At 35.6% G+C, this 11,368-nt stretch overlaps 1 protein-coding gene across 2 annotated transcripts; it reads right to left on the bottom strand.

Annotated features, from left to right (window-relative positions):
- Positions 1 to 380: 380 nt before the first annotated feature.
- il13ra2 (interleukin 13 receptor, alpha 2) lies at positions 381 to 11,282 on the bottom strand. 2 transcript variants are annotated; one of them, XM_058774593.1, is made up of 10 exons: positions 11,147 to 11,282; positions 9,895 to 10,027; positions 8,554 to 8,705; positions 7,861 to 8,014; positions 6,638 to 6,758; positions 5,833 to 6,017; positions 5,534 to 5,685; positions 4,539 to 4,692; positions 4,168 to 4,282; positions 381 to 4,046 (listed from the first exon to the last, which is right to left on the bottom strand). In XM_058774593.1, the coding sequence occupies exons 2-10, from the start codon at positions 9,998 to 10,000 to the stop codon at positions 3,947 to 3,949; spliced, it is 1,239 nt and encodes a 412-aa protein (XP_058630576.1). In that variant the 5' UTR covers positions 10,001 to 10,027; positions 11,147 to 11,282; the 3' UTR covers positions 381 to 3,946. The 2 variants fall into 2 exon arrangements, with proteins under 2 accessions (XP_058630576.1, XP_058630575.1); XM_058774592.1 differs by having other exon boundaries at positions 382 to 4,046; positions 4,168 to 4,285.
- Positions 11,283 to 11,368: the final 86 nt, after the last annotated feature.

Below are 11,368 nucleotides of genomic sequence, written 5' to 3'. Positions count from 1 at the left end.
TAAACCTTCAGTATACCTATAAGTTTACTTTTAGTATAGTTGCAGTACAAGCTAAAAAACTTTGATTTAAACTAGTTATGTACTGAAAGTTTACTACTGTTATATTTAAAAGTTTACTTTTATATACTAGAAAGTGGGCCAATTTAGTCCCAATGAGTATTTAAATAGAACACTTACAAGTATACTACTAGTACACTGATATTTGTATATTTACTACATAAAGTATACTTGAAGTTTACTTAAGTATACTTAAGAAAATAAATTTGAAGTGTACTACTTTTTGGTAAGGGAGATACGCTTAAAGTGTAAACAAAGGAATTCATCCCCTTTTCAATAGCCAAGATTAAGCTGGCATTTATTCCTACACAAAGTACCTAAATAAACTGCATAATTTACCTATAAATAAGATGAAGGCGGCCCGTCAAACTGTTTCTTTGTGTGTTTTCATGTTATCCATCTGAAATGCCAGCTAAACTAGCCTGGCATTTCAAGTCACAGTAAACTTTTTGAAGTAGGCCTACATAAAGAATTCTTAGAGGCCTTATCCATATAAGCGTAGCAGTCTCAGAAAAGCGAGAATTAGATTATTTCCGGCAAACACTAAATATATCATTGACGACCCGCAAAACAATTATATTTTGTCATTTTATTTAATGTGTTTTTAGTTAACAATGGCCTGATTTATTCGAATAATCATTAATCATTCCGCCTTTTCAGGAAATAAAAAAGTAGGCTAAGTGCTCTCGATCGTCATGGTTGCATGAATGCAGTCAGTCAGAAAGCTCGGGCTTAACAAAACTCTGGAGATTTAAGTGGTAGCCTATTGAGAAGAGTTTTTCTTTTTCTTTTTGGGTACCAGATATCTTCAGCACTTTTTTTTTTTACATCGAATCTGTATGAACGTAACTCATTTTTACATTGAGCTCAGATCGCTTGTCACGACTAGCCTATTTCAAATGCTTCTGATTGGCTATTGTATTCATGAGCTTAGGTTGCAATGCTCAACTTTTCAAAAAACACGTAAATCTAAAAAGAATCATGTTATGGACACTTTTTGATTTTTAAATAATCTATTAATTATGATCTCATGGAAATGCTTACAGCTCCATACAGCTAAGTGGCTTTATCTACTGGAAAGAGGATCTAGAGGTCAACAGCAGGCCTTGCTTCCGAATTCAGTTATTCATTCAAAGTACGGCATTGTGGTGGTGCAAGTTCACATTTTTTTGGTCAACTTGTGGCATGTCATCTGAAGCTTCCTTACAGAGACAGCTTCTGAATTCTCTTGGGTCCTTGGGGTCACTTGGAGAATGACTTTTGGGGTTACTGGAAGAGGAGATACACCTAAACAGTTGTGCTTGTAGAATTCACAATTGTGTTTGATAGTGATAGATATTCTTTAATTTATTGAACAACTCTCAGAGTTTGATTGTGTGACTCTTGGTAGATGCTGTAGACAATGGCATCACTGAGGTTCTTCACAAGCTGTGTGTCTTGCAGTGTTTGGGATATGGTATTCTGGAAGTACCTCCACTACAGGATATTACAGGTGCATGTATCATCTTCAGCAATTTATTCTGCATTCATTTTTTATTGTTGAGCTCATTAATCAAATCATACGTGGTGAGTGTAATGTGGTATTCACATTGGATTGCTCACCTTCGACTCATTTTGAGTCACTGATGTTTTTGTCTTTCACTTTCTGATGAATGGCCACCTGTGTGTGGCACTGTCATGCTTGCTGGTGGTCAAGGTTGATATGCAGCTTTCCTTGGAAATGACTTGTTTCTTTTTCTTTATTCCAGTGAATACTATAGCTCTAGGAGATTATCAAGGTTGATATCGTTAGATTGTTGAATAGAGGATAACAGTATTAATGATCTTTATCTGTTCAAGTCAACTTGGTGTTTCAATGAGGAGGGTGTGCTTTTCTACTTCACTGATAATGTTCACTGCTGTCAGTCAATTTAAATTGCATACTTAAAGCAAATATGACTGTTAACTGCGGTAAAAAAAATCTAATAAATCTTAAGTGTTAAGATCTTAAGTTCCAGGCAGGCTTTTGCACGAATACTTGCTTGGGTTATAGTAACACAAATGGACTATTGTACAAGATTTATTTATTTATACACATTTACAATTTCACAACTGAAACATTTGATACAAAATTAGGATGAATTTGGGACAATTAGAGCATTTTTGACATCATATCAATATCAATAAGTGGCCCAACTTGAATTCAACATGGAGATACTCTTAACAAAGAGTTATTTATTATATACTGCTACACAGTAAAAAAATAAAAGCTTGTAAATAAAAAGTTGTAAATAAAAGCATGTTTTATAAGAAAATACTACTTCAGTCTTTTCATGTTTAATTCAGTGTTACAAAATTTGCATTCATTTTCATTTTGTTTTCAATTTCTTTTTTTTTTTTTTAATATCACAGATCACAAATGGTGCAAATGAAATACTCAAGAATGAAAATACGTAATTCAATAAATGAATTAGACATGCTCAAATAAAGATCTGCTACACACTGGCCAGCAAACAATAGGCTTTTTGACAAAACACAAAAACTGCACAAAATAAGATATTTTCAAGATATTTTTTTTTGTCCATATATGAAAGTAAACAGGGTCCAAAACAATATCACTGAATGAAAAAAAAAAAAAAAAAACACTGGGACAATTTTCAGACATTTTCTGTTGTGATTCACAGACTAAATAAAGACATACAGGTTTCTATTGACATTAGGGAGAGTAAATGCTGACTACCCCTTTAATAACTTCTTATTTCTAGGCAAGTTGAGTCAAGTAAGCAGGGTGTGGATACCACACTAGGATCCATCAATATTACATCGGTAAGTTGGTTTACTGTTGCAAGAGCGATAATTCTATGAATAAAGCGACTCCCTTTTTCTTGGAGGTAATGCAGTGCGTCATTTGTACTATACTGTGTGATGACCCACCCAAACATCACCATCACCATACATACTCACCAGGTCTAGTCAGCACAGGAAGTGATGATGATCAACAGGAATGGCTTTGATGATTAGGAATTTAACAAGAATGAAAATATGTTCTGCAACTGCATATCTGTGCACACTGTAGTGGTATGGTTGTACCCTTTACTCCTGATTTCTTCATTATGTAATCAGGAGTAAAATAAACTCAAATACTGAAAGAGCCATACATCAAAGTGAAACAGCAAAAAACTGACAGGAAAATAAAACTGACAAGATCACTGGCATTTGAAAAATCATTGGCTAAACTGGCAAGATCATTGGAATTTGAAAACTCATTTGCTAAAATATCAAGATGATTGGCATTTGAAAAATCATTGGCAAGATCACTGGCATTTGAAAAAACATGGGCTAAACTGGCAAGATCATTGGAATTTGAAAAAAAACATTGGCTAAAATATCAAGATCATTGACAGTTTAAAAATAATTGGCTAAACTGGCAAGATCATTGGAATTTGAAAACTCATTTGCTAAAATATCAAGATGATTGGCATTTGAAAAATCATTGGCAAGATCACTGGCATTTGAAAAAACATGGGCTAAACTGGCAAGATCATTGGAATTTGAAAAAAAACATTCGCTAAAATATCAAGATCATTGGCAAAATCGGCAAGATCATTGACAGTTGAAAAATAATTGGCTAAACTGGCAAGATCATTGGTATTTGAAAAATCTTTGAGTAACTTTAAGTAACACGTGATATGTGCGTAAAGACATCACATAGTAATATAGTGTCTAGAATACATTCGGGTCAGTGCTTTGGTTCATTTAGGTCTCCACATACCTATTCCACAAGACCACTGGTTCTATCAGCTATCACTTTAAGGCTGTTGAAGTCTCACTTCACATGTTTGAGTAGTGTGCTTTTACTGCAGTCTAGAACAGCTAAACGGTAATTCAGTATAGCAGGTCATAGGGAGCATCACTTGAAAATGGGGCTGAGGATAGTGGGCATGGTTGCGTTGACCTTCTCCTTGTATAAAGTATAGAGGGCATCCTTTTTGTTGGTCTTTTTTATGCAACTGTGGGAACAGAAATGAGTTTTAGAGTCAATGTAAAATCAATGAAGAATTAACCTATCAAAGAACCTGTAAGTGCATCTGTTTGTTTATTTATTAATAAATCTTTTGGCCAAATACTTACAGCTTTTTTAATGACCATAATGAAAGACAGAGGATGATGACTCCAGCAATGCCAATGACCAACAGGCCCACCAGACTGAGATATGTCCATTTTGGGATGTATTGAGTTTCCTTATCTTCTGATGGTGACAGGAGGGAAAAGACACGAATGATCAAACTAACATTAGAAGTTTAAAATGGAAAGGACTATTTACAATCTACGGATCATTTCTGATGTTTTAACATCTTTGGATGTGTTAACCATAAATATTTTCAAGAGCTGAAAAGAGCACATTAAATACAACTGCTATCTTTAAATCTTCATAAACACATCAATTATAAAAGTTATACAAGATCAGAATGACAGAACACTCTTAAATCAATAGGTCTAACCTGTACACTTTGTTTGGCTCCAGTCACTCCAAAATCCTCCGTCTGCGCAGTACCTGTTCACATTTGATCTGATTCGAAAGCAGGCTTTCTGACTTTCCACCTCTCTCTGGACGCCGTAAGATGTGTCCTCTAAATTCTGAAGAGCCATCTTTTCCTGAAAGGGGAAAAAAGACCTCATGGATGCTTTTGACAGACTGAATTCTTGGCTCTTTTTTGCTGTTTGTATTGGCATACTAGCTAAATTAAATCTTGGTTTGACAGTGCATGCCAAGATTCAGAATGAAATGCAAGTGAATGGCAGTTGTTCATGTCGACAAGTGTTGTTTACAAATTACTGAATGTTACTTTGAGAGTCTTGTCATCAGTGTTCCTCGGTCCCTCTCCTGAAGGCATTCTGGATGTTTCCCTTAACTAATATGTCAGATTCTTATCAGCTCATGAGTGCTCTATAATCTGAACTGCATGTTTAAAATTTCAGTCCTGAAAAAGGTGACAAACCCCCCCCCCCTTCATGTTCCTTCATGTTCCTTCATGTTTTACGTAGCCTCTGGAAATATGGACAGTTGCCTGCAGCATCTAAAAGTTATGCTTCAGGAGTGAGATTGGTTGGTTGAGGGAAAGAACATTAAGGTAAGCCAATCAGAGACAGAGTTGGGCAGGTCCATTCCTTTGTTAACGGGAAAAAACGCTATAGGTGACGTGACACAGATGACTCGCAGATACGACCCCCACCCTAATTTTATTTTTTTTACAGATCTACACGATTCACGTGAATGACCTATTTCAACGTGAAAACGGCGAATTTCGCCTAAAGGTGACAAGTTTGCACCCCTGAATATGAGACACCTGAAATATGCAACAACCACAAAAACATGAAAAGTAGAGCTGAGGATAATGCTTTTTACTGTCATTTTTATTTTTACTACTATTTATTGATGATTTTAATCATCTAACTGCACTGGATAGAAGAAAGAAAAACATAACAATTAAAATACCTGCTTTTCTTTGCCATTTTCCATCGTAGTGCTGCTCTCCACCTCATATTCCAAGCAGTGTTCTGGCACCTGACCACTAGGTGGTGACCAATCTAACTTCAGCTCTCCATCAATCTCTGACACGTGCACAGAGGAGACCACTGCTGGTTTTACTGCAAGAGAAAGAAAATGAGAAGAAAATGAGGAATATGTTTTTTTTCATGATCGATTCAGACCATATGTCCATAGTTAGTTGATTTTGCAGTTTCTAGACTCATTGTGAAGTTTGTTCTATCAGGTATGAAGCAGTCTGTAGTTACCATGGTTTTGGACCTCAATAGAGAAGTAGGCCATTTTCAGACTTCCTGCTGAAGAGGATCCATTTACGCATAAATTAAACTTAGAGAACTCCAAGAGGGATTCTCGAGGAAACCGGCATCCCCTTCGATCCTCAGATAATATGATGTATTCTGGACATTCCTTTGTTTCATCCATTTCCCTGTGCCTGGAAGAACAGATATACATTTACTCATCAAGTTGAGTCTTTAAGTGTACTTATTTTATGATTTGTTTGTTTCTATATGCATCATTAGATATCATTAGAAATAAAATGACGCATGTGATTGACCTATGTCTATATTCAGAGTATGAACAGATGTTTGGGTTCGTATTTTCGTAAATCGTATTTTTAACATCAGATTGAAGATTCTGTTGACCCGCTACATAAATTTACAGAAAGGACTAGACACTTGCTCGTTCCAGCTAAGCAGTCCTGTCTTGACCTGTAGTGCAGTGGAATGCAGTGATCAGATCCTAGTGTTTCAACCATGACCACCAACCAAACTGGCTTATGTTAAACTTTGCCAAAACCAAATGTGTGTACTGTATACTCTAGTGAGCATATCGTTTCTTTTTCAATGGAACAGATAAAACAGCAGAAGCTTTGGCATTTGAACACTGAACTCTGTAAGGTTACTCAGTACATTCAAGTAAAATGACTTGTGCTTCAACCTGTCCTCTGCTCCCCCTGAGGCGCAGACAGTGAAAAAGCCTTCAATACATCTGTGAAAGCTTTGGAATGTTTTAATGGTGTTTGTAATCAGCATTTCACATGGAAGTGCTCACCAGTAATAGAGGTAGTGTTGTGAATTTGGAGGTTGGATGGGTCCTGACTCCCAGGTGCATTCCATGTACTCCTTGCCATAGTAGACACAGTGAAAATCTCTTATTCGTGATCCCGCCACACCTGAGATAGGTGATAACATGTTTATTTTAACAGGTGATAACAATTATTACATTAAATGACAATAATCCTCAAGTTCAATCAATTTGCAGTTATTATCATATTTAAGGTAACGTAATCCAACAGACAGTTAGGCCTACAATGAGATTCAGCTGATCATTTCATAGAAAGACTCAATCTAACTCATGCAACTGTTGGTCCACTCCTCAAAAACACTTTTCTTGAAAACTGGACATTATTATTATGAAAATGTTTCTGTAATAGATTCCAGATGGGTGTGCTGAAACTAGCATGTTCCTATTTTTTATGTTCCTTTTGGTATTTTGCTTATGCAATACACTTCAGATTGAAAAGGCTGGAAACAGATAAGTGGAAAATATTCACATACAGTATGCCAGTGCATGTGGTTACATTTTCGTGTAATTACTTATATTCAAAGAATCAATTTATACGTCTAAAAGTCCAGAGAATTGGCCCTTTGCAGGAAGTTTGATTGACAGGCAACTTGACCAATCATAACAGTGAATCCACCAAGTAAAAAGCCACATGTTGTCATCTTTAAATTACAGTAATTACGACATGGCGTGAATGCAGCATTTAGCAAATACAGTATGTTTGCATGGCCTTGCTGATATTTGTTGAGCCTTCCTGTGCAGTCTGTCTGATGTTTTTTTCAGAATTTGTTAATTTCATTATCTGGAGCTTACAATCAGATACTCGCAAAAAAGCACATATTTTTAGATACCAACGTGATTGCAGAAATGCTCTATTTCCCACCAGCCATGAATATTTTTGCCAGCAAAAGTATCAATAACAGGAATCACAGAGTAACTCAACGTGATCTCCAAACACAATGAAATGACCTGCAATTTGTAAAAAAAATTTTTTAAAAGTCTCTATTTATTACTTTGTACCACGAATGTTAGAGTCTTTGGTTGTCTTTAAAATGTTTTTCAAAAGTAACCATTTTTAGAGGAAAAAAATAAATAAATGTAAGGAATAAATTAGGGCTTCAGTTAGATTCCTTGCGATCACAATACACTATGTACGGATAATCTTTGCTCTTACTCGATTCAGTTGGGTGGAATAGGTTTTGAATATTAACCTGTAGGTTCAGGTGTGTAGACCCACTCTTTCTCCTCCCCTTGGACCTCTGTCCCATTGGTACAGGCACACTTCAGCACAGTGAGTATTCTCACCCTGACTGGTTTCTCAAGATCAAACTGAGCAGCATAAGTCAGCTTGACAGTTCGAACACTCTGTACAACACAAAAAGAGGGAAATTTTGAGTCATAAAGCACTATGTTTGTAAGAATAACGGCATAATATCAGTATACATAAGGCATGAAAAGCTGCTATGTTTTGAAGATGCTTTAGAACAAATATGTCTCTCTGAAGTACATCACCCACAGGGAGTTGTTCTCTCTGAGGGCTTGCGTTGAATGAAACCCAGATTTTTGGCTCTGACTGAGTTTCAGACTGAATCTTAAGGAGTTCCACGGAACATTAAACTGTCTTTAGTTTACTAAGTGGTTGTGTAGGACTTTTATGAACAGAGACAAATGCATTTTTACTGAAGTGTATAACAAGTACAAAACTTCAGAAAGAAACATGCATTTGGCTGATAATGAGTCACAAAAATGGTTAAATACTAGAGCAGCAAGATTGAACAAAGCTTTAGTAATGTGTGGCATGCATGAAGTAAAAAATACACTAACATGTTTTAATGCTTATGTGCTGAAAGGAAAACAAATGAGACTGTGTGTGGTGTTTTCTGTGAATTCTCGAGGATTCTTACCCTCCATCGTTCCTCATAGGTGTCATAGTATCTGAGTTGGTATCGTACTCTGCAGAGTGTAAGGTTCTGAAGGCCGGCTGGCTGAGTCCAGTGGATACTGAGGTAACCCAGGAAGCCAGGGTCTGTTATCTCAATATTGGCAGGTGGATCCACTGTGGGGGAAAAAAAAAACTGTGTCTATGAACAATGTTGACTGCACTAACAACTCTTGGCTTGAAGACAGACCAAGCAACTGCAACAAACATCCAGTTAGAATTCTAAATTCTATCTAATCCCATAATTGTTTTTGTTTGACAGCTGTGAAATGATTAGTGATCTGTGACACAGAGTCATGCTAAAGCCTCCCTGTCTGGCCATTAAGGAAATGGTGTCACAGATGTTAAATACAATGTAGACTGTATTAAATAAATATTATCAAATATTAACTATTTGCTTAGTATGAGTTTACGGTTCTTTCTTTTATTTATTTATTTAGTGATCAGCTATTACCAAGCTTAGTTGAGGATAATTCTCTCCTCTTCTCCACTAGGCAAGTTAGTGACAGAGATTTTGAATTTATGATCCATATTCTTATCACTTTTTCAATTATTACTTGAGTTTATGCATAAACATGTCCAGTCACAAGAACATCCCATTAGTTTTTGCATTTTGCATTGTGAAGGGCTCACATACGGTCCATTTTAGGCTTCATAAACGTAATTGCTTTTACTTAAACAAATGAAAGAGACACACTGTGACTCTAAACTCATACAGTGTATGTATCCCTATACTCAGACAGATGCTGTCACATCCCACAGCCTCATAATCTGCAGAGAGAAACTGCCACTCAGTTACCAAAATACAGACGTTTGGATTGATGTAAAGACATCATAGATGACTGTGAAGATATTTCAGTGGAACTTAGCCTTCATTGTTTCTATTTTGTATTATTTTTTGGTGTATTTATTCATGTTCACTGTCAATGATCATTTATTAATCTAACTAACTGTTCAGTAATTTGTACTACAATTTCTCATGTTGATAAACAACCTAACTGACGTTTTTTTTAAATGAGGCTACAAAAAGACCAGGCAGAGAAAGGGTTAAAAAACATAAAACAGATATTAATGAAAATAAACTATTAGTAAAAGATTGTTATAGCACTTTCAAAGCTGGTTCATTATATGGAACCTTTTAAAGAGGGTTATATTTAGCCGTTCTTCTTAAGAGTCTATTAGAGCTTATACATAAAAGTCATGTTTGACTCTCTTTGCACTCTACAGAATGAGCAGAAGTCTGGAATTGTGCCATTTTTTTTTTTTTTTTTTTTATCATTTAAGTGGAATCAGCCAGGAAGCTTACCCGCAACTCCACAGGCCGTGACCTCTGATGTAGAGACAGGCTCCTGAGTCAGCAAAAGCAAAGCGAATGCAGAGAGCCATGCAGGAAACTTATTCAGCAGCAACATGTTCTTCTGAAGGATTATTATCAATGTCTAGAGAGGAAAAAAGCATTAAACATTCACATCAGTTATCTCTCTTCGCACTTGTTTTTGCTACCTTTAGGGTGATGTAATGTGGCAATGATATGCTATCATGATAAAATAGTACATTGTCACCCATGCTGTTGCCAATATTTTTTACTTGTGTGGTTGGAAAATAAGTAACTACTCTCACACATTAAACGCTCACGCATAAGGTGTGGCTCCTTTATTTTCCTAGATCGGTTTGGTATAGCCTGTTTAGTATCTTGTCAGCTCTTCGGCATCTTGAACTTAAAACAGCTGTTCTGCATCACTGTGTATTTCATTAGTTCTTTGCCTTAAAGAGACAGTTCATCCAAAAATGAATATCCTGTCATTATTTACTCAGAACACGAAAGAAGGTATTTTGAAAAATTGTGGTTACCAAACATTAGATGGATATTTCAAATAAACATCTTTAATGTTGTATGCAAGAAAGAAATTCATACAGGTACGGAACAACATTAGGGTGAATAAATGATTCGGTGAACAATCCCCTTAACACATTCTCAAATCTGATTTTATACACAAATATATTACAAATAGAAGGGAAAACGAATTATAAGTTCAGCATAAAAAGGAACATACATTAAAAAACAAATGTTGATTTTTTTTTGGTCACAATCTAATGATGTTACATCAACAGAATATATTTTTATTTTTAATATAATATTAAAAATACACAAATATTACATTTTCATTATGTTTAAAATGTTTAAGGCATTAAATCTTTATATAGAAAATAATTTAGATATTCAGTATCAATATTTTTTATATATGTAGCCTATAATATGTTTTGAATATATTATATATCCATTATAACATATTTGCCTTAATGTGCTATAATAAAAACTGTTATTGTGATAAACTGTTCACAAATGTTCACAAATGTTGATATCTGCACACACAAAAACAACTACACAGAATTATAGAGTGGATTCAGTTAATGCCACTCAGTTTACCTTAATTCAACCTATTTACATAAAGAAGATCTGAAGATGTGCTGAGAAAGAAGGAAGACAAAATATCCTCATATGATGAAGAGATAAAGCTATACAGCAAAAAAAGAACAGAGTAGACAAGTATACTCACTGTCACTGTCCTCTAATAGAAAGATCCTGATGGTATGAGCCCATATAGTTGCCTTAGGATGGTCTGAATGAACTTGGCTTAACGTTCTCGGATTTTGTTGGATACAGCACCCTCTTGTGTGACTCAGTCTGTGTGTGTGTGTGTGTGTGTGTGTGTGTGTGTGTGAGAGAGAGAGAGAGAGAGAGAGAGACTGCCTACCTAGTAGGCTATATAGTTACAATA

This window comes from Onychostoma macrolepis, chromosome 05 (genome assembly GCF_012432095.1).
Source record: "Onychostoma macrolepis isolate SWU-2019 chromosome 05, ASM1243209v1, whole genome shotgun sequence".
Classification (NCBI taxonomy): Eukaryota; Metazoa; Chordata; class Actinopteri; order Cypriniformes; family Cyprinidae; genus Onychostoma; species Onychostoma macrolepis.
The sequence above is the reverse complement of the archived record's forward strand: the minus strand, read 5'-3'. Positions and strand labels throughout refer to the sequence as shown.